The sequence below is a fragment of the Neolamprologus multifasciatus genome, chromosome 9, assembly GCF_963576455.1.
Source record: "Neolamprologus multifasciatus chromosome 9, fNeoMul1.2, whole genome shotgun sequence".
NCBI classification, from domain to species: domain Eukaryota; kingdom Metazoa; phylum Chordata; class Actinopteri; order Cichliformes; family Cichlidae; genus Neolamprologus; species Neolamprologus multifasciatus.
This window is the reverse complement of record NC_140447.1, coordinates 25,751,089-25,775,352: the sequence shown is the minus strand read 5'-3', so window position 1 is coordinate 25,775,352 and position 24,264 is coordinate 25,751,089. Positions and strand designations below refer to the sequence as shown.

The window sequence follows — 24,264 nt, the reverse complement described above, 5'->3', positions numbered from 1 at the left end:
CCCTAAACAAGATCTACTGACTCGCATTTCTGCTGCATTTTTCTTAATAGTGACACTTAGGGATGGGTACCGGTATCCGGTGCCATGATGGCACCGGTTCTGACATAAACGGTAGTAACCAGACTGAAAAGCAGCGCACATTTCGGGGCTTTATTTCGGTGCTTTTTTTTCCTGAGCTGTGATACACTTTAGATTCTAGCCAATCATTTTACGTTTCCGAGGATAGTAGGCGGGTCCAGGTACGTACGTTCTTTTAGAGCAGAGCTACAGATTAAAAATGCCCAAGGCGAAGCGGTCAGAAGTCTGGCTGTACTTCACAGCAAAAGATGCAAACTCAGCAGCCTGCAACAAGTGCTTTAAGCTGATACTGTGCAAAGGAGGTAACACCTCGAATCCGATGAAACACCTGGCGACGCATAGCGTTTTTTTTTTTAAAGCCGAGAAATGCGCCGTATTTGATAGCTTGCTGCGAGACCTCACACCGTGCACATCTACTGCGGGTGTGGTGCCTGTTATCGGACCCGGAGTTAGCAACATGAACCCGAAGAGGAGAGTCCTGGCTCCTAGCCCTGCCGATGTAGCAGAAATGATGAGGATGATGATGGCAGCAGCAGCCGTTCTTCTCTGCGTGAGTAACTTAATGTTGTTCGTGTGTAATTTACGTTCAGTAGGCTAACCACGTTATTACATTAATGCATGTAAGGTGAACTAGCAAACACCGTCGTAGTTACATGCGGCTGTCTTCTTGTTTGATGGCAGATACTCCCTTCACCCTGGCCAAAAAGGCTAAAATGACCAAAGAAAAAGTGGAAAATCATTCCACTTGTTTAGGTTTGCTGGTATGGATTCCAAAAAAAAAAAAAAAAAAAAAAAAGTGTATGTATGTATATGTGTGTGTAGATATATATGTATGTATGTGTGTTTGTCACTATGTAATTATTATTGCCTGTTACCTGTGAGCTGCCGTGGAGATGCTTGCTTGTTTTTTTTGTTGATGAGTGAGTATAGGGGTGGGATTTAATAAGTTTTCTTCGTCCCACTCCTTTTCAGGTAATTATTGTTTTTTGTTTTGTGCACTTTATGTTCAATATATGTATTTTGTTGTGCCTGAAATGAATAAATAAATGAATGAAAATGAATGAATGAAAACAGCTAAACATGAGAGGTTTTTGGACAAAGTTTGGGTTTTTTCCATTGATTAAGCACTGCTTCCAGCCAAGAGTGATACCATATATGCCCCATAGCTGCAGAAAAGGCTAACATTGTTATCTTTTTACAAAAAAACAGCTGAACATGAGAGGTTTTTGGACCAATTTTGTGTTCTCCATTCTTTAAGCACCGGTTCAAGCACCGTCACCGTTTCAAAAGTACCGGTTTAGTACTGGTATCTGATAAAACCTAAACGATACCCATCCCTAGTGACACTGACCTGGTCTCACACCTGGCAGTGCTGTGTAGTCTCAGAGATTTTGTATTTCTCACAGCATGGCTGACATCATGTAAAAATTGTGATACTTTTGAATGAAAGGATGTGAGATGTGACTTTTTTTTTTATCTAGCAAGACAGAGAGGGAAATCATGACTTAAAAGGTGGCCAAACCGCACTTTATATTTGTGGCAATGAGCGATGGATTAGCAATCAACCACCTCCCCAGTGAGCTCCTCCTCCCTCTGACAAGCTCCAGCTGTCTGTCTGGTGATAGTACTTGTTGTGCTAGCAGCAGCATCAGTGAACTCAGTGTCGTGGTAACAGATCTGCACTTTTTCCAGTCTTTGGTTAGAGTTGCCCTTCAGCTACAGTAGGATTGGATAGCCAGAGAAAAACAAAGACCAGCTGACAGCTGATATCTAGGTTTTATCAAGGACCGCCACAACATCCCGAGCAGCCTGCTTGTAGGGAAACACAAGACGGGAACGACCAGAGCTAACTGGCTCTCATCAACATCTCATCGTTTCAAAATGAGATTGTAGGAAACTGATCGAGTTGTCTGAAACTAAATATAAATCCACTGCATGTGGGTGGTCTTCATTAGATCTAGGAGGCCCAACCACTTGTAGCGTATGTGGAAAAATAATGGAAATTCATGTTTATCTGGGAATTTTGTATACCCCTTTTCCAAATCAGACAGTTTTTAAGTAACTGTCACAGTCCATAAAAAAAGAAAGAGAGAATGTTTCTCTAGGGCCTGGATTTGATCCTTATATGTGACACTTTTTCAAAATGTTTTTTTAAATCTGAAAGTCAGATTTCATTTGACTTTTATGTCACTCGCTTAACCGAACAGCCTTGCCAGGAGACTTATGTAGACAGATGTAGTTAAGTGCTCCTTCACATCCTTAAATTTTGGATGAAATCAGTTTCAGCAAAGCCAATCAGATCATGATCCAAAACCTCCTGGCTTCTCCCTCTGCATCCACACATCCAGAAGAAGCAGCCATTGCTCCATAAAAAAGCCTTCATTAAAGGGTTGTCTTTCTTTGTCTTCATCCTCTCTGCCATGGCTTCTGCTGCACATCAACTGGAAACCTTCAGTGGCCTGTGTGTTTATGTCTGTACAACAGCATAAAGCAGGAGAAGTTGTCTTGTTGCTCATGTTGGTCCGTTCAGGACCGTGACTGGTTAAAACAGGAATCTGACAGTGACCACAAATCAACGTGAGCAGCAAAATCTGATCTGAGCATTAAATCAAACCCGAGCACTAAAGCTGGAAATATGACAAACAAACGTTTACAACAATTACCAGTCATGCATATCTGCAGTTGATTTCATATCTTTTGAATTAGCCGTCATTCACTTTAATATTTCTTTGGCTCTAGATTTTTTTTGTTGCCTGGTGACTAAATTGTTAGCAGCTGTCTTCCTTTCATTTAGAGGAAAATCCGATATTTAATGTTTAAAACTCTGCTGGCGAGAGAGGACTCTCGCTGGGATTGTATGAGCCTTTCTCTGAGTAACAGTGCGACTCATTAAAGCTAAAAGGTGTCTGGAAAAGTGAAGGGTTAAAATGATTTCAAGGCGAGCTCGAGTCAGGGAGAGATGAGTGTTCTGTGAGATGTGGTGTGACTCCAAGCCACAGAGAAGTTGCTGTGTAACAGCAACGCCTTTCATCTCTAAGTGGTTGCATAAGGTTTGAGTATTTGTCATGGGATCATTGTGCTGAGAGAAGATTTTGTGCACATATATAATATGTGTCTGATCTGGTGAGGTTCCTGTCATACCATGTGAAAAGATTTGAGTGGTTTGATTAGATTCTAAAGTCCTGGATCAGATGTGACAGCTCGTTTCAAACACAGCTGAGTAACTTTGACTGGCATCATTCAGACTGTATCCATCATCACCACATTTTTGTGACTCCTAAGAAACTAAAAAGATCCATTTCAAGGCGCATCCACCCACCAGACATACAATGTATTTTGTCAGTGTGAGAGTGTTCCAGTGTTTGCTGTTATTTGTCTAGCTGTGGGTGATGGAAGTGCCCTGACCCCGTTATATTAAAGAAGAGGTGTGAAAGTTGGCTTTAAGGGAATTTTTACATAATTATGCGAGTCTGTGTGTAAATGTGTGATTTATTAAACAGATGGCATCAGTTTAAGAAAAAAAGAAGCACAAAGCATTACTTGGAGTGTTTCATTAACTTTTGCAGAGATCTGTGGTTTAATTTCATCGGTTTTTATTCAGATGGACTCCTATTTGCATATTTTGATTTCCATCCATCCATCAGTCCATTTTCTTCCGCTTATCCAGTTCAGGGTAACAGGGGATAGGCTGGAGTCTATCCTAGCTGCCGCAGGGTGACAGGCGTGTCATCGTGGACAGGTCACCTGCTTGTCACATGGCTAAGACAGAGAGACAGACAATCATTCACTCACTCACACTGTGGCAAATTCATAATCACCAATTAACCTAACCCCATGCATGTCATTGGACTGTGGGAGGAAGCCGGAGCAGCCGAACAAACCAATACAGACACAAGGAGAAGATGCAGACTCCACACAGAAAGACCAGACGGTGGATTTGACCCAAGGAATTTCTTGCTGTGAGGCAACGGTGCTAACCACGGCGCCGCCATGCTGCCCCCATATTAAAATATCAAAATCTCCATGACATGACATGGATATTTTGATTCAAGCAGCAAATTCACTTAGGAGAAAAGACTATATTATTGTACTGTGTGCTTTCCTGATCGTATAAAATAAACTGCGACTAATAAATAGTTTTATCTTTGAAATACAGGTTATACATTTGGTATGAAAACCAGCTAAGGCCCCCTAACCATATTTCATCCTCTAATCTCATACACACCAAAAACAATCACTGCGGACATGGACACGCTACCCACATGTGCACTCAAGTGATTTATTAAAGCATTGCTCTATTTTGGGTCCAGTATGGGCGGGGCTTTTCTCTAATAAGAAAACTAGTTGCACGGATACATGTACGGTTGCATTTATTTTCATTTTCAGCCTGTGGAATTTGTTACTCTCTTACTGATTATTATGAGTAGGGATGGGTACCGGTATCCGGTGCCATGATGGCACCGGTTCTGACATAAACGGTAGTAACCAGACCGAAAAGCTGCGCACATTTCGGTGCTTTATTTCGGTGCTTTTTTTTTCCTGAGATGTGATACACTTTGAATTCTAGCCAATCATTTTACGTTTCCGAGGATAGTAGGCGGGTCCAGGTACGTACGTTCTTTTAGAGCAGAGCTACAGATTAAAAATGCCCAAGGCGAAGCGGTCAAAGTCTGGCTGTACTTCACAGCAAAAGATGCAAACTCAGCAGCCTGCAACAAGTGCTTTAGGCTGATACTGTGATGCTGTCAAAGGAAGTAACACCTCAAATCCAATGAAACATCTGGCGACGCATAGCGTTTTTTTTAAAAGCCGAAAAATGCGCCGTATTTGATAGCTTGCTGCGAGACCTCACACCGAGCGCATCTACTGCGGTGTGGTTCCTGTTATCGGACCCGGAGTTTGCAACATCCCCCAAAAACCCGAAGAGGAGAGTCCTGGCTCCTAGCCCTGCCAGTGTAGCAGAAATGATGATGATGGCAGCAGCAGCCGTTCTTCTCTGCGTGAGTAGCTTAATGTTGTTCGTGTGTAATTTACATTGAGTAGGCTAACCACGTTATTACATTAATGCATGTAAGGTGAACTAGTAAACATCATCATAGCTACATGCAGCTGTCTTCTTGTTTGGTGGCAGATACTCCCTTCACCCTGGCCAAAAAGGCTAAAATGACCAAAGAAAAAGTGGAAAACAGCTAAACATGAGAGGTTTTTGGACAAAGTTTGTGTTTTTTCCATTGTTTAAGCACTGCTTCCAGCCAAGAGTGATACCATATATGCCCTATAGCTGCAGAAAAGGCTAACATTGTTATCTTTTTACAAAAAAAAACAGCTAAACATGAGAGGTTTTTGGACCAATTTTGTGTTCTCCATTCTTTAAGCACCGGTTTGAGCACCGTTTAAGCACCGGCACCGTTTCAAAAGTACCGGTTTAGCACCGGTATCGGATAAAACCTAAACGATACCCATCCCTAATTATGAGTCCTGTGTCTTAAAACACAATTATGAGGAAGACGTCACATGTCTTGTTATTTTTTGGGTCTTTTTTGTTTCTTTTGCCACTTTACAATCATGCAATGCAACTAACAGTAGTCCTCCACCTGCTCTGGAGATCTGCTGCAAGCATGCACCAACCAAAGCCTGTAGCAAGTGGAGCATATGTCTAATAGTTAACTTGTTTAAGATGGTGAAGTTGGAGTCACCCATGGACGAGTAGCTGGTTATTGATTTGTTACTTGTAAGTCAAGTTACAAGTTATGATGGATGCAATCCCTTTTTTCCCCCTTTCCAAACATACCACAAGGACATGTGCTGATTATCCCAGCTCCCATCCCAGATACAGTGGAAGGGTTCATTTATGCCTGCTTCACTGGTGGCCAGAGATGGGCAGTAACGCGTTACTGTAATCTGATTACTTTTTCAGGTAACGAGTAAAGTAAGGGATTACTATTGCAAAAACGGTAATTAGATTACCGTTACTTTCCCGTAGGAACACTGCGTTACTAAAACCGTGATTTTTTTTTTTTTTTTTTGCGAGAATGTCTCACGACAGTGACGTAAGCGAGTGCGACGTTCGTGACAACAGCTGTGCGCAGATCAACAGTGGATCATATATCGAGTGCAAGAGAGAGTATGAGCGTGCAGCGTTTAAAGCATGGAAGTACTGACCTTAGTTTGAGTTTGATTCCATAAAAAGTGACAAAAACATTAGTGTCCGTTGTTCACTGCGTGGGAAGAAAACCCCTTAACTTCCGAGCAAGCACCGAGTGGCTACGACGTAATGGGAAACTCACAGAGGAACTCGCGGATTCTTCCACTGACCGCTGCAGCACACCTGCACCAGGGTAAACCTCCGCCTACCTCAGTCCTGCTTTACAGGTGAAAATAGAGCAACAGGACCGCTAGTCTTTGATGTTATTTATTTTCTGCTGTGTTTTACTTGCATCTATTTGAAAGAGTGAGTGTAAACACACAAAAAATATATATTTTATGTGCTGGAGTTGTGGAGAAAATAAGTTTAAATGTTAAACAAATTTCTTCCAGTCAGAGAATGGTGCATATAATTAAATTTTTGCTTGATGCATAAAGTTAAAAGATTAAAACTAATAAAACAAGTTTTAAAAAGAGACTTTTCCATTTGATTACATTTTGTATGATGGATTATGCAGAAAAAGTAGAATTGGGCTGAAAGATCTATTGCTTTATCACCTATTCAGGTTGTAAATCGTGTTTTTAAAAAGTAACTAAGTAATTAATTACTTTTAAAAATAGGTAATCAGTAAAGTAACGGGATTACCTTTTTGGGGAAGTAATCGGTAATTAGTTACTGATTACTTTTTTCAAGTAACTTGACCAACACTGCTGGTGGCATCACTGTTATGCACCAAAGCTCTGCACCATGAATACCAGCACTGCACACAGAACCTCCACATCAGCACTGGTGTAGGAGAAGAAGCCAAAATCCAGAACAAAGAAATCAGAATTCTTCAGTTTTTCCATGAAACTATGGAAACATTTCCCTGAGTATAATCTGTGTCAGGTTGATATATCATTGAAATGCCAGAAAAATCTGACACAATCATACAGCTGCCTTGCAAGTATGGCTTGCGCCAGCGATGTGACATTGTTATCCAGGCCATAATTTTGTGGAAAATGCCAACATTTCTCATGAGTTTGAAGTCACACTTTCGTCTATTCAGAGGCAGACTCATTCTCTGTCTTGCAGAGATAGCAGTGTTTGGATAGAGCGGTGCTCATTTGGACAGAAAGCAGACATGCAAACACAAGCTTCTCTGTAAACACACAGAAAAGATACACGCACATCAAACACACACGTTTGATTACACATTCATTTCCCTGTGAAAGAACACTTTAGTTTTACAATACATGGCTACATTGGAGAGTTGTAATTCACACTGTTCCTCAGCCTCGCTTCCTCCACTTGATACAGTGATTTCTTTAGTATTGAAGCCTTTCCCGTTCCTTCTGCCTTCTGCAGCTGCCGTTAGTCGAGCCATCTGCAGACGATTTTCAGTGTAATGAATTTTCTTCATATAGAAGAAAAGCATTTGCTTGTTGGTGGCATCCATCCATCTGTTCATCTGGATTCAAACCCAAGAACTTCTTATTGTGAGGCAATGGTGCTAAACACCACACCACTGTGCTGCCTCCTTACAATAACATGAAATCCTGAACTGGAAATATAATATAGAGTCTGTCACTTTATTACATTTAAACCCAGTTCTTTAGAAGCACTGTGAGCAAACAGTATCTTGTGAAATTAACAACATTTGCTTTGCTTTTCATTTTCTTCCTAATTCCCTCCCTTTTTCTTAAGAAAAGGGAGTTCACCTGACTAAATCCAGTACTATTCCTCAGTGACTCAGTCATGTGGCACCACTGTAGTTCATTTATACACCTTGAAGTTATTACTGTGAATGCTAGCTAGCTGGAGGACTTGCACTGTATCTCCTGAGCCTTCCTCTGCTCTCATTCTCGTGCCCTGTTCCAGTACAGATGGTGCTCAGACTGAGCCAAAGCAGATTAGTCTGAGAAGAGTCACACCCTGACCAGAATTAGTCACAAGGTTCTCGCAGCTGACATCTTTTTTTTGCCCCGGGATGTTTTAAATTTTCACTGCTCTACTTTCCTTATTCACAGATACGAATATTCCTTTGACGCGATCAGCTGCCGGCTTACAAATGTGGCACCGGGATCATGCATGACGCAGTACAATCACAGGGTCCTGCTGCATCATGAGAACTAGAGCTAACACGGCGAGTGTAGTCACATTTCCATGGTGATCTGTCCAGCTGTCTGACCTAGTGGAAGAACATCTGCAGTGAAGTCACTCTCGGGCAAAAGACGCAGCGAGTGACAGGCAGCTCTGTGGGGATTTTGGCAGAAGTTCTTTGGCGAAGTTTAACCGCTGACAACAGAGAGAAGATATAAAGCAATGTTCACGTCTGGAGATGACGCAGCCAACAATCCAGTCACCGATTTTCTGATTCCAAGGATCTTTTTGGAATAAGAAATTGGTCAAAGAATACTTGGAAAATATTTCTCAGTGCTTGTTTAAGCTTTCTTGAATTAAAATGTATCACAATAATAATTACAGCTTCCCGAGTTAAAGTCCTCTTAAAAAAAAACATTACAACTAAGTTACTGTGCTGTACACGCTGACATTTTTAGTGAGTTTGGATGCTTGTACGTCGCTTTCACTTCCAAACAATCTTACATTACAATGCAATCAGATTACTTGGATAGATGCCTTTTGGCTTTGCTGGTGTAGGAATCTAGTAATGATAAAACTACAATGACATCATAGACTGTATATGAAAGATGGACACGGGGTGATATTTTGTTAGTCTTCTGGTTGCCTAATGACAATTCCAGTGTACAATAATGATCAGCAGGTTACATTTTAGGGCATGGCTTGGGATTTGGGGTGATCGTGGCTCAAGAGTTGGGAGTTCGCCTTGTAATCGGAAGGTTGCCGGTTCGAGCCCCGGCTTGGACAGTCTCGGTGATGTGTCCTTGGGCAAGACACTTTACCCGTTGCCTACTGGTGGTGGTCAGAGGGCCCGGTGGCGCCAGTGTCCGGCAGCCTCGCCTCTGTCAGTGCGCCCCAGGGTGGCTGTGGCTACAATGTAGCTTGCCATCACCAGTGTGTGAATGTGTGGATGACTGGATATGTAAAGCGCTTTGGGGTCCGTAGGGACTAGTAAAGCGCTATATAAATACAGGCCATTTACCATTTACATGTCACTATTGTATGAGAAATCGGCTAAGCTTTCCAATCTTCGACTCACACAAAGTCAAGAAAATCTGAAATGGCATATTTTGACTTTGTGTGAAGATAAAGATCTTTGAGGAAATGGTGGAAAAAAGAGGAGACCAACTTTCATATCCTATTTCAGTAAAAGTAACTCTAACCTGGTAGTGAAATTACAGAGCTTGGCTGCAATGGGCATTACAGGAGAGTGGTGTGGGTTCCTCTTCTCTGTTATTTTTTAATTGCCACAGTCTGTAGCAGTTTCAATCCAATTAATGAAGGAGGGGGAAGAAGTGTGCCTGGCCTCCAGCGGGGAGATTTACTGGCCACACACGGGCACGCACACATCATGCTTGCGGAAGACTTGATGCTTGCACTCGCTGTCTCGGCCTCTCTTTCTCTTTCCCCCCTCTTTTGTCTTTGCCGCTCCTCTGCACACAGACGTACACACGCCACACGGTACGTCTAATTTACAGGAGCTGCCACTGCACAGCATGTGTGTATTAGTTTTGCTTAATGCCTTCCAGATGCCCAAGCTCTATATCCCGTTGCCCATACGCACCGAAAGAACAGACGATTGTTCCTAGGGTCTTCCTACTAAAGAGAACCAGGTGTTGGGGAGACGGCCTGCACATTTGTGACAAAGGGAGAGCGTTGTGAGCATTTGCTAAATAGGTTTTCATGTTATTTGGTGGGGAGGGGGGTTAGTCACCACACACATTGTGGCAGAGTCGTGCATGCATGCGTACTGTGCAGCTATGATAATGATGGTTCGGATGGAAGCTCCTTCTCAAACTTGATCGGTTATGTCTGACAAACTCCAAAATGTTTCAAGACAAAAGTTAGAAGGTTTGAAACGGACGACTTTTCCATCTTTTCCATCAATGATCATTTTTATACATTTATCTTTTCAGTGGTCTCGGCAGCCGAAAGATGACACTTGATGAGTGTAGCACACCTACGCTCTCTGTCCACAGCTGTGGAATGCTTGGATTTCTAGAGCAACATTTCTCTCTGACCCCAGTGGATTAACCCACTAGGGGGCCCAGAAGTAAATATGAGCTGTAGACTGCCACTAGCCTCCTGCCCTCTATGGACTGCGTGCTCCATCACCTTCAAGCACCCATCAAAACACAGAGCGCACCAAATAACACATGGCAGCTTGATTATTTTGTCAAGGACTAGGTGCCAGAAGCTGGAGTGTCTCATCTCTTATTATTTCCAGTGATGTTTGTGAGTGTTTTTGATCAGCGTTTGCATACAAATTTCAGTGTTGCGAGCTTTTGTATGTGTTTGTATATAAACACAGTTATTTGCTCACAGATCTCTCTTACCTATATATAAAGTAATTGGACTCAGGTAGTGTTTCCGTGTTTGTCCTGGTCTGAATTTCCTGACATCAGTTTGTGTTAATTCTTGTTTTGTTTTGGAGTTGTTGTTTTTTTTGGATGAGTATTATATTTTTTTCCTCCTCTAACACGATTCTTCCTCCTTTCTGCTCGTCTATTGCAGAACGTGGTCCTCGAGGAGCTTTGGACCTGACAGAGTTAATTGGCATTCCCCTCCCTCCCTCCGTCTCCTTCGTCACAGGCTTCGAGGGTTACCCCGCTTACAGCTTCGGCCCGGAGGCCAACGTGGGGCGGCTTACAAAGTCGTTCATCCCCGACCCGTTCTATCACAACTTTGCCATCACAGTCACAGCCAAACCGACCACCCGGCAAGGCGGCGTGCTGTTCGCCATCACCGATGCATATCAGAAAGTGAGGACACTGTTCACCACATCTCTTCTTTGTTTTTTGCTCCCTTCCAGGAAAATATTAAAGCTTTTCTACATGTTTTATGTTCTTCAGATTGTACAGTTAGGTGTGGCTTTGTCTGAAGTGGAGGATGGCTCCCAGAGGGTCGTACTGTACTACACCGACGCAGAAACAAGAGGCCGCACCCAGGAAGCTGCTTCATTCAAAATGGGTGACCTGACAGGAAGATGGGCGAGGTTTACACTCACTGTGCAGGGTTCAGAGGTGATTAAAGATGTTATGCGAATTATCTCTTGGTGTACTCTATGCTATGTTAAAGTGGGATTTGGCAACTTGGTTTGTAACCTAACCTCGCGTTGCTTTCTTTCTGGACAAGCTGTTTGAAACTGAGCTGTGTGACTGCTGTGCATCTGCACTTCATTGCACTTTGTGGATAAATCCAATTCCTTTCTGCACATAGACACTGTATATAAGGTAGATATACCTTCAAGGTCTGAAAAGTGAGTCACAAGCATCTTAAACCTGCATTATTTCTTATGGCCAGCAGGGGGTGACTCGTGTTTCTAAAACAAAGTCTGAGATATAAAAGTTTATGGAAAAATGATCAATCAGCATCTTTATCTGTGGCCTCAGGAAACACTTTCTAGAGCATAAGTGTCAAACTCTGGCCCGCCTAATTTAATTTGGCCTGCAAAGCCATACCAAATTATTATTAGAGCTGGCCTACTGGTATTATACAGCTAATATATATATTGTTTAGTATTAAGCTTTGCTTGTTCCATATTCAGTTTTTCAGCAAAACTTGTTTGAGTCGATAAGAAGAGATTCATTCTTAAATCTGGAGGAAGATTTTTTTTCAATAAATATTAATGTTAGCCCGCGACCTTGTTCCAGTTTTGAATTTTGGCCCACTGTGTATTTGAGTTTGACACCCCTGTTCTAGAGTTTGTGGTCTCAATCTATAGTTTAAAGTCCTGTTTTGTGTGTGATGCTCTTTTTGTAAATTATAGTCTGCAGTAGAGTCAAAAGAATGGATAAAGCGTGATATTCTTTAGGTCAGCCTACCTTGTAAATGGCAAGTTGCTACTGTATTGTCATATGTGGTTTTAAAACACCAACATGGCAACAGGCTGCTAAATAGTTTTCTCATTTTCAGACCTTAGATGTGAGTATTATGTCCCAAAATTCAGACATACACTTACTGTGTGCTTAAATGCAAGGAATAAAGATGTTTGCACAGATCATCTGTTCCATACAATTACATTTTCCTCTTTTTTTCTTATGGTTTTAAAGCTCAAGCATGTGCACTTGTCCCAACACGTAGGTGCGCCTCTACATGGACTGTGAGGAATACCACCGGGTTGCCTTCATCAGGAGTGCTCAGCCTCTGACCTTCGAGTCCAGCTCAGGGATCTTTGTAGGGAACGCCGGGGGTACGGGCCTGCAGAGGTTTGTGGTAAGTGTCGATGTGTGCGTGTTTGTGTCCCTTCTAGCCACGTGAGCGCTTCGATACTTCCTACACTGTCTTTTGTCAGCTCTGTACAACAGCTGTATTTCTGCTGTGTTTAATCCTCATCAAGCGTCAGTGGGTTTGGATCAATGACTTTGAAATGAATATTGAATCCACGGCTAGTTGCAGAAACAAATGTGGTGTTTGGACAGTTGCCGACTTTACATCTGAAGCATGAACACAATAGTCTTCATTGGCAGCTTTACGACTGCCATGGGAGGCGAGGAATGAATGACCAAGTGTACTCATGAGCACTTCTTTGTCCTATGAGAGCTCCTAAATGACAGGCTGCTTACTTACATATGTGCACCAGGGCTAGTAGGCTCATTTTTGAATGATTTAAACTGAGTGCACCTGTGATTACTGCTGCCAATTCTTTCCCTATAAAGATGAGAAATCAAACAATAGTAAATATTAAAGGGTGGAGGCTAAAATCCCTCACGATAGTTAAAAATATCCCTGTGCATTTATAGCAAGTACGTGTTATCGAGAAGTGCTGAGAAATCAAATCCATGTGCAAGCAGTGCTCTTATAAAAGAAACCAGTAAATGCTTCAGCACTTTCATCCCCATTATCTATGTTTTGTTGTTTTGTAATTTGGCTTGTTCATCACACTGCGACTGCAGATATGATGAAGAAAATAGTTTGTATTAGTGTGGGTCAGAAAATATCTGTTATGTCATCAAGATATCTATCTAAAACGTCTTCAGTGAACTGTCAGAATATTACATTTTAATAAGTAGAGACCTAAGTTCATTTTAGAAAACATGCCAACAGTACTTTTCCCGAATAAATCAACCCACGACCGGTGGCTGAACTAGAAAAGCACACGACCTTTGACTTTAAAAACAAAATATAGTCCTCTTCTTTGCCACTTTTTAACCTTTTGTTCTCGTGAATTCTTTTTTTATCCAAGTTCATGAGACGAACAGACTACAAGATGTTCCGTTTCCACAACAGTGGAAAGAAATCCTTATCACAAAGCAGCTTTTGGGTTTTTGTTTTTTTTGGGGGGGGCTCTCTGTCATTAAGATTTTATTTGTGAAACGTGAGGAGAGTTTCAAAGAAATATAATGAGCCGGGGAGGCAGAGTGTGTTTATTCAGGAATTTTTTTTGGTCTCTGAGGGGAGTTCATTTCACCGCTGAAACAATCTGTTAGGCTTCTCCTACCTATTGTGGTTTAAAACCAACGCTGACGTACGCACATAGATCACCAGGAGCTACAGTTTCATTTTAGATGTAAAGCAACTCACTGTAGCATCATTTCAAATCTTGTATATCTTGGTCTGTGTTTAATTTATGAATAATGATTTCCAGTAACCCTTTCAAGCTGTCTAAAGTACATAAAGTGATGTATTTAATAGAGGAGGACTTATATTGGTGTTATAGTAGCTTTAAGGGCAATGCGGGGTTATAGACCATTAGAAATGTGAGGTTTCTTTCCCCTGCAATTCAATTTCAGTGTCATTTTAATTGAGACTAAATTACTGCTGTTTTATCCCATGAGTCATAGCTGCTGGCATCCTGCCAAAGCCTTGTGGAAACCAAATATTTTTGTAATATCCTGACTAAAAATGCCAGTGTAGCTGCATTACAACAACTTTTAGAAAGAGCAAAAAGTTCCTCTGCTTTCAGTGTTTCTTGTGCCACAATTCCATTGTACATACAGTTTCTATTCTATTCTGTTCTATTATTTTACCCAACTTAAGGCCACATACTGTACATCTACACTGTTTAATATCAGCATACTGGTTGCTAGCAAATTATAGTTACCCACATTTGAAGCTATTTCACTTTGTGATGTAGGACCATGATTAAAATATTGACAAAAGTCTTTCACGTTGGTCATTTTTCATCTGGGACAGCCTCGAATCACACACTTACCTAAAGCTGAACTAGGATAAACAATGTCGTTTAACATCATTGTGACAAGTAGTAATGGCTGTATTCGAGGATTCATGGAAGTGGAGAATTTGTTTTAAACATTTGCTCTCTGATTGGACGGTTGGATTGTTTGGGGAAGATGCGAGTAGCTTTGCAACAATCAAAAAATGGCAAATTCACTGTAGCAGCAGCTTCTTAGGCTAAAACTCAATCGATTACAAAACACAGAAGTCTGAAATTAAAGCTTCTTTTAACCTTGAATATAATGCACAAATAACGCACAAATTTGCCCACAGTGCGATCAATCTTATCTTTTCTTATCAGGATACTAAGGCTAAGACCTGCTAGCCAATCAGAACTTTGGCTAGCTACAAACTTTGTTGTTACCGTCATTGTTAGAGCCCTGTTTGATGAACAGTCTGTGCCATGTGGGGTTTTGTTGTTGATATTTCTCAGCTCTTTATTGCTGACTGTACAGCTCTCTGCAGGTACTCGGGCAATCTGTCTAAAAGCGCCTGTTGTCAGATGGGGGCAGTATTGGAAATACAGAATGTGGTGCAACCATCTGTGAACTACTCTTGCTTTTGTTGTTGTGGTTCAATTAGCCAGCTGTGGATTGAAGTTGTAACATCCAAAAAAAGCTTAATTAACAGTGTTAAAAAGATGAAAAGTTTTTATTACAGCCAATGTCCATACTTTTTGTTTCTGTTGTTGAGGTTTTTTCACTCTTTTCCTGTGTCAGGTGAACTTTCCTAACACTGCATTGCCTGTCTGGGCTCAACCAATCAGCATTAAATGAACGCAAAGCGTCATCCATGTCGAGCACTGTGCAGTTGGGATTTTGGTGCAGTGCACAGGAGCATGTTTGTGGTGGTTAAAACCCCTCTACATAGCCTCTCCATAAGCAAATATCTCAGCAAACGTACACGGCTGCTGTAGCATCAATTAAGCATGAATAAATTAAGCCCTATGTAGCGTGTATAAAGCTGGATGATATCACCACTGAGTTGTTCTTTCTCTTGCCAATAAACTCTTTCACTCCTTTCTTGGCTCTCTTCGTGCATCCTCTCCTCCCTCTTTCCTCATCTCTCAGAAAAAGAGGAGCAGAAGTAACTGTCTGTTTCCAGCTGTTCAACTTTCAAACTGATCCTCCTCCAAAACGATGCAGCAGCAGCTCTTTGCAGCACTGCACTCCTCCACAGCGTTACACGAACACACAAAAACAAATAAATATCTTCGTCCTTGCTGAACCAGTTACTCGTATGTTAAACTGGCTTTACTGAACCACAGGCCATGTAGGGCGCAACATAAAGTGTGTGTTGGCCTTTAACACAGTAGTGCAAAGTGACCTTTTCGATGTCTTCTCACATGCTTTGGCCTGTGGCAGCCATAGTGTCCAGGGACTGCCAGTAACTGCAGGCACACAACAGTTTCTCACCTCTGACATCTGAAAAGTCCAGTGTCTGTCTGTGAGCAATAACCAGACTTCAAAATATATATAAACAGCCCCGATGGCGCATGTCATCCAGCATGCGTGGCTACATAAACTAGAAGCTGATATGTTGCAAAATACTTCAGCTACTGTGAAGTTTTGAAGATACATCCGTAACTGTTTAACAAAAGAAGTCAAACTGACAATGTTTGCACTTTCTCATAGATGAGGAAGCATTAAGTGCAATGCCAACAGCTGCATGAAGTTGTTTATCTCCATAGCAACTGATCAGACTTTTTCCACTGTGATTCACTCACAGATGCACTTCTATATTAATTTACAGTCAATAGACAGGGTATATTTATTTCTATTCACTTATAATGTAAATATAAGAAGTCATCTTGTGATAAAACGTAATAACAAAACGTTCAAACAAAAAGAAGCAGAAATACAGGTTTTAATGTCTGTATAACTAAGCAGCCAAGTGCACAACCATACTCCTGTTGATACAAACTTTTGTTGAAATCATCTGACTTTTTTGAATTTACTGTAGAAACCAGTTGAGGACTTGGCCTCCTTTCCATCGGTCATTTTCAATGCACCCGACCTCATTTACTAACATCTCCAGCTCACTTTTAGACTGATTTTGTTTACATTTTTAAGAAATGAAGTTGCTAGTACTGCTTTGTTTTGCGGTGTACCATTAGCGATACTGACAGCTCTCGTGTGTGAAGGCTCTCTGGTGTGTTTTCTTGAATTTGTGCCGGGAATGATGTTTGTTCACTGTTGTCTGTTTTGTTTCAAGGGTGACTTATGACAGAAGTTTAACACTAGCTGACTATAAATGTTTGAGCAGCACATGTTTATCCCAGACCTACAAATGTTCAGATGAGTCTGATGCTTAGTTGCTAGACCTGGATTAAAAGGAATGAAAGGCTAGGGCAATTAGCCAATATATTAAGCAGACAGTATAAATGGTGCAGCTTTGCAGCATTTTTGGTTGGTTGGATGGTTCGTTGGCTGGTCAGTTGGTTGATTTGTTGGTGCACTGGCACTTAGGTTGTTTTTTTCATTGGTTCATTTGTTTGTTTGTGGGTTTGTTGGTTGGTAGGTAAAGCTTGTTTTTTTTACACCATAATTATATGCTCTGCTACAAACAACTAACTGGTGCTCACCTGTTCGATGTGCTTTGTGTGCAGCTGTGTGTTCATTTGTCGCTGCTACAGACAGCCGTGTGTGGTGGCGAGCATTTAAAAACTGCAACCAGAAACTTGCCGAGAAATTCTCCAACTGCTCTCCTGTGTTGAAATTCACGTAATCAAAAAAGGTTTTTACAAACTAACCGACTAAATCATTCATCGATGTAGCTGTGGCTTTAATGTGGGGGCAAATCCACGTGTTATAATCGTTTAAAGGAGGCGGAAAAGGTTGCGTGGCACATTCTTTGTTTGTTTCAGATGTGTTGTTTACTGCACCAAGCAGATGTCTCTGATTTGGTTCACTATCCCCAGCTCCAATCCACCCTTCCTTCTCCTTCCTCTCTGCTTCTCCCTATATCGCTATTTCTCACTCCTTTGCCGCCATTAAATTTCATAGGCTGTCCTTCAATCCATTAAAAACAGCTGTTTGTCATCTGGCCTGATCCCAGTATCAACAAACTTGGCTGAAATTGCCTTTAGCAAGTATTTACAGATGCAATAAGAAGACAGGACCACTGACTCTGATTTAAATGACCTTTGTTATACTATGAGTGCACTGGTCTTTGACCGAGAACTAAATAACCTTTAACCACCTTTGATATGCTCCTTACATTGGTAGATAATGGCTTAGGATATTTAGCTTACTGTGTGATAATTTGTCAGAAGTATGACATGTTTATCATCAGCTGCAATCACTGAACATGTGTGCGCCTTTATATAGTTCTCTAATTTCTGTTCATTCTAAAACTGCATTCCTTCCTTTATGAGCATTTACAAGTATTTACAGCAGACCTCACAAATGACACAATCTGAATAAAGCGTAATTTATCATCGTTTCCTAACAGCAGAAGAAAGCATGACACGTATCCGTCCCATGATAAAACAAAGACAGTTTGAGTTTCTGCCAGCATAAAACAACTATATGTGCTGACAGCTCTACAGTCCAGCGAGTGGCTCGGAGGGCATAAACATGTCACACATTACCTCCAAGGTTCTGCAAGGATGCCTTGCTGTCAGAGCGCCCCTTTACAAAATAAGAAACCAGGTGCAGCTATCTCTGTGTAAGTGTAAAATCATCCATTAAATAGTCATAACCTGCATTTTAAAATGATATAAAATGACAAAATTGGTCACCAAAAATTTCTTTCTAACCAAATTTAGTTCGGAAATCGGGTGTGAGGGACCAAGCAGCCAAAGCAAAGAGGACACAGGCAAAAAATATCTTCAAAAAGGGTTTTCTTTATTTTAACCCTCAAAAAGTTCAAAATTAACAAAATTCAAAAACATACTTAGCAGGCCCATAAAAGAGGTCAACTAAATATAACTCCACAAAAAGTAATTTCCAGAAACTTAAACAAAACAAAATGAGACACAACTTAACTCACAAACTGACCTAATTACAAAGACACATGAGGGTAGCTTTTATAATGATTTGGCCAAACCATTTGAACACAATAGGGGGGAAAACAAAAACACACTAATATTAACTAAGCACAGGATAGCCTAACTAAACCTAAAACACCCCTGCTCCTGGTAAGCCCATGGTTGGTCCTGCTGAGCAGGCATTTTGTTCCCAGAGTCCTCAGCCACGCCTTTTGCCCAGACAGGAAACAGCCACTGCCCAAACCCAGGTAACTCAAAGAAAGAGAAACATAATTAATATAACAAAACATTTTAGAAAAACCACACAATGTTACTATGTGCGCGCCTCATAATATCAGTGTTAGGTTTAACCAAATGATTAATGAATTATATTAATGAAGAAAACTGCAAAGCGAACTAATAAAGTGAAAAATGGACTAATTTACCCCTGTGTGGCTGATGCCATCACATCGGGAATGGGACCCTTCTCTAGAGGTTATCTTTCAGAGTCATCCCACACATTGGCTCAAGGTTACTGACAAGTATGGACTGTATACAAGAGACTTACCAAAATTCAATTCATTCAACATTCAACATTTGGCAATAAAACCCTTTCTGATTCTGATTCACTTTTTTAGAATGAAAGGTTTAAATGTGCTGCATTATTTCACAACCTTCCAGTTCCCCTCTGTCGGCCTCCAGAGTATCCTGGGACACCATCCAAGACTGTGGATGAGCTCACATACAGCAAAAGAAAAAAGTTGCCCAGTTAAAATAGCTCAGCTAATAATGCTGTTACATGTCTCTTCATGGGGCAGGTTCAATTCAATTCAATTCTCATCAAAATAACAATTTAGTTGCCTAAATGTGCTCAAGATTGATATATTATCATTAGTTGAGCAATAATTTAAGACATACCACAGCATTAGCTACACATGCTTATACTTCACAGGGCCACAGGGGTAGAGACTGGCTTGTCTTGGGGGAGTCATTCCCTACCTTGTTTCCACAGGCCTTTTAAATGTAAATCCATCATATGATACGTTCTGTGTTCTCCCTTTGTCTACATGGTTTCTCTCTGGGCACTCAAACTTCCTTCCTGATGGAGCAATGGTTATCTGTCCCTCAGTGATAGCCCTGTCCAGGGTGTACCCTGCTTCTCGTCCTATCACAGCTGGGATGCACGATCTGATATCCTCGTGTTGGTGTTGTTCCCAGATCATCATACTAAAGGTTGTTCCAGGATCAACATTGCAAGTGACCAATCAGAATGTTGTGATGTCATACTTTTGCGACTTCGGGAAAAACCGGCGTAAAACAAAAAACTGTACTTAAGCTGCGAGAAACCGCCTTTGTCCGCCGATCAACGGACCCTAACCCTTTAATAAACGCTAAGCAGAATTGATATTGTCCTTGCAACATTGGAATTTCATAAATGCACAAATGGGTTGGTGCGCAAAAGAATAACGTCACAATAATGTGATTGGTCACTTGCAATGTTGAACCTGGAACAACATTTTCATGATGATCTGGGAACAACACCAACACGACGATATCAGATCATCCAGCTGGGATAGTCTCCAGCGTCTCCTCCTCCTTGATTAAGACAAAGAAAATCGATGAAGGGATTATAAGAAATAATTGTATAAATACAGAAAGGATTTGAAATAGCTTAATCTTCTGTGTTAATTTGCCACAAGTAAATATTAAAATTATGGGCTGGTGCTTTAAGGTTGATGGGAAAATTGTCTTTGGAGCAGATACAGAAATGCACCTGTTTCCCAGCCAGATGTTTAACAGCAGTGTTGAATGTGTGTGTTAATGTGTTCAGTGTGTATGCAGTAAATTATGCGTGCTAACGAGTGAGGGAGAGACAGATAAACTGTTATGCAGACAGACCAAATTAATGTGTGTGTGTGTGTAAAATGTCCTCGGAGCTTGTATAAAATTTAATGACAGAATGAATTAAATTAGCGTGCAATATAACACGAACTCTCCTCTCCAGGGCTCCATCCAGCAGCTGCTGTTGAAGGCAGATCCCACGGCCCCAGATGACCAGTGTGAGGAGGACGATCCTTATGTGAGTCTGCATGAAAACACTCGAAACTGAGAAAAGTTCAGCTCCTCAAACGTCTCTAAAACACTGCAAACTTGGAACTATGGCTCCCTCTGCTGGTAGACATGCAGTACTGCATAAAATTCAATTCTGACGCCCGCATACATCAACATTTACATTAAAACATTTAAAAACATAAACCATCATGAATCCATTCCACCTGCTTTGGTGCAAATGAAAGTGACAGCGGGTCAAAGCAGCTAGATTTTTATAATCTTGTCAAACAGCTTCCCAGAAATAGTGTCAGGTTATTTTCAGTGCTTTACAGCGTGAAACAACTGGTTTTGAAATGGCCTCCTGTCACACTATATATTTTTGACTGACAAAAAAAGTCATTTCACACATTTTTTAATCATTTAGAGGTAAAACGTTAAATATGAAGATGTTCAAAATGTCCTAAATTTACCTGTTTTGTAACTATAGTGGCGTTACAACATACAGGGATTGGTGTAATCATAAATACAAGGTCCGGCTTAATACATGCTTGAAATTATTTATGTTGCTAGTAATTTCCTCTTAAATCTTGGTGAGCTGCCCAGTTTTTCTTCTATTTGCTTGCCTTTAAGATCTTTAAAGTGCACTACATTTAAAGTAAATGTCTTAAATTACACGCATTATCAAGCCCACTACCGGCTATGGAGATAAGTTTTCCTCAATAATATTGTCCTTTCTTGTGTTAGCAAGGTAACAAAATATACTGAGAAGGAATCTTGTGAGACAGAGGTTATTTTTAGGAAAAGGAAAAAGAAAAAGTCATAACCTTTACAGGGTGCTGTAATATACAACATAAACAAGCTCTCTTTCTCACACACACACGCACACACACACACTGGCATTCCTGACCGAGCCACAGTCAGTCTGTCCTGATAATGTTGTTTAGAACATTAATCATTTCTGATATCAAGTGTTTGTTTGTTTGTTTAAATTAAAGATAAGTTTCAGTGAAAAAAATCATTAACATGTGAGTAACCGTGGGAACCAAACTCTGAAATAAGGCTGTTTTGCTTATGTGTACATTTGGCCTCTTTCCTCATTTAATTTTCACATCCTGCAGTTAAAACCTCAGATGGGATTTTGGTCTGCTGAACTTTTCCAAATTTCTCTGTGTTCTGTCTTCTAATTCCTTTTATCCTGCTCTCCTTTTCAACTCCAGGCCTCTGGCTACGGGAGCGGTGACGATGAAGACTTGGAGGGTAAAGATGAAGTGAAGAAGATTGTGGAGGAGAGAGAGTTCACCATGGTGTGTGCACTGTTCTTTTGTTTTTATCCCATTTATTTGCTCCAGCGAGTCACAAATGAAAAAGCTTCTGTCCTCTCAGTACCTGTAGAGACACCAACATGATGATATTTGCTGCCACCTCTGTGCAATCTGTAATGAATTTATAGCAAATAGTATCACATTACTATGCTTAAGGAAATAGCTTCTAAAAAAAAAGCCCACTAAAAAAGAAAAGCCTAATTGAGGGGTGTTGAACTCCAGGCCTCGAGGGCCGGTGTCCTGCAGGTTTTAGATCTCACCCTGGGTCATCACACCTGAATCAAATGATTAGTTCATTACCAGGACTCTGGAGAACTTAAAAAACAAGTTGAGGAGATCATTTAGCCATTTAAATCAGCTGTGCTGGATCAAGGACACATCTAAAACCTGCAGGACACTGGCCCTCGAGGCCTGGAGTTTGACACCCCGGCCTAATTTTATCCAAAGCCTGGAAAGTCAAACTGCAGACACTGCAGAGCATGACTGTCCAGGTACTCTTACAAACTAACTCATTTTACACTTCCAAATCAAATGAAATTGGCTTTGACCCGTCTTCATAATCAGCTTGAATAAGCAGCTGTTGGCTTCGTGCATACCGTACAAACACGACAGTCACTTTGTCTTCTCATATTACTCGCAGCAAATTCTGCTTAAACTGCACTCCAAGAAGGTGTCATTGTATTAAAAAAAACACAGAGGGATAAGTTATGTTTAAAGTGATTTAAAATAAACCTGTTGATTAAAACTTTAAAAACTTAACTTAATATTAAGACTCAGTCCACAAATCAATTTTTAGTTGATTTTTTAGTCATTTTCTGGGAACTTTAAGCTACAGAGTCAAAGACACTTGAGTTTTTGGTGATTGTCTTCCAAGAAACTAGCTAAGAAACCATCTAAAAGTGCCGATAAGAGAGATTTCAATCGCACAGATCACTATCTGTGGTCCAAGTATGACTTCACTGATGTACATGTATTTCAGTCCCTTTTGTATGAACACACAATCCAGATGTGTGCGACCTCTTCTCCAGGCAGTCTGAGCTACTTAATAAGCGTCTCCCTTGGACACTCAAAGGCCTGTCAGACGATGGATTAAAATCAAAAACTCTCTTCAGGAAAGAAAATGATTTGCGGCCTTTTTTCCATCTGCAGTCATTTCTATTTATCACTCATGAGCAGGACAGCGGGCTTTTCTAGGCGTGTGGTCATGACATTTTATGATCGCAGCAGATCTCATAGACGTAATGTTGGAATAATCTAAGAAATGCGTGGAATGAGGCTGTCAGTGTGACACTGTGTTTGGATCTGATCTGAGAGCAAACATTTCCTACCATCCATGGCAAACGCTTCGCTTTCTTTCTTTTTCTTGTTTTGTTGTCTGTTCACATATACAGAGACTCTTTGTTGAATTATGAATGAAAAAAAAGAAAGGCTCCTTAATTAATCCACAGCCGCAGCTATAACTAGTGTGCTTTAATATCCAGATTGCAGAATATTATGCATTTAAAAATATAAAAAATATGCAGCTTCTTGGTTACTTCTTCATAGACAGGGGGCGGGGCACTATCCGGTCGTTAAGCGATGACGTGACGAATCCTACTTCTAAAAAGGCCTAAAGTAGTCTGCGTTTAATATGGCTTTTGTGTTGTTAACATGTTTAATGTTTTGTATTTTCTTCTATTTAATCTCAAAAAGCTCCTAAAACAGTCAGTGATCACTGTTGACCTCCCTCGGCTTTTATTACCGCTAATCATTTATTTAAGCTCAGTTTTTAAAACCTTAGGATGTAACTACAGCCCAGCCCATGCAGCAGTATATGAATGACTAACCTCGTATTGTGGATGGATTATCTCAGTTGTTCTCCTGGCTGAAGTTTGGTCCTTTTACAGCATCCTGCCATGCGATTACATTTGTTCCTGACCACCGAGAACACTCACGTTAACTTTTATCGAGTGGAAAAAAAAGTTAGCTTGTTTATATTATGCTAACATAGCTGTGTCGCTAGCGGTCACGTAACACATCATTATATACCAGCTAGCCAAACTTCAGTAACCCTACAAACGTCACTGCTGTTTAGTTTTCTGTCTTCATTTATGTTGGAAGTGATAACAGAGCTGTACGTTTTAATTTGTTTCCAAAACCCCGCAGTCAGGACATGCTATATTGTATTTAGATAGAAGCTAGCGAGCTAACTTCCTGCTAACTTCTAACTCCGTTAAATGTCATAAATTCCGTTTTCATGGATGCCTGGATGTTAAACTCAATTGTTACACCTGGTAGAGCAGAACGCTGATTATTTTATTAAAGATGAAAGACCTTAGACAGTTTTTCAACTCTCAGTAATGCCATAGTGATCGTTTGATATATGGACCTGCAGCGGAGTTTAGGCCCAGACACGGCTA

At 40.8% G+C, this 24,264-nt stretch overlaps 1 protein-coding gene across 4 annotated transcripts in view; it reads left to right on the top strand.

Moving 5' to 3' along the window:
* The window catches only part of LOC146511672 (collagen alpha-1(XV) chain-like), a 68,885-nt gene that overhangs the window by 24,068 nt on the left and 20,553 nt on the right, over window positions 1-24,264 (top strand). For all 4 annotated transcript variants that reach the window (XM_085173042.1, XM_085173041.1, XM_085173043.1 and 1 more), the window contains exons 3-7: window positions 10,859-11,106; window positions 11,197-11,367; window positions 12,428-12,559; window positions 20,497-20,571; window positions 21,761-21,847. In XM_085173042.1, the coding sequence (XP_085029168.1) occupies window positions 10,859-11,106; window positions 11,197-11,367; window positions 12,428-12,559; window positions 20,497-20,571; window positions 21,761-21,847 (713 nt within the window). The remainder of the gene's footprint in view (window positions 1-10,858; window positions 11,107-11,196; window positions 11,368-12,427; window positions 12,560-20,496; window positions 20,572-21,760; window positions 21,848-24,264) is intronic.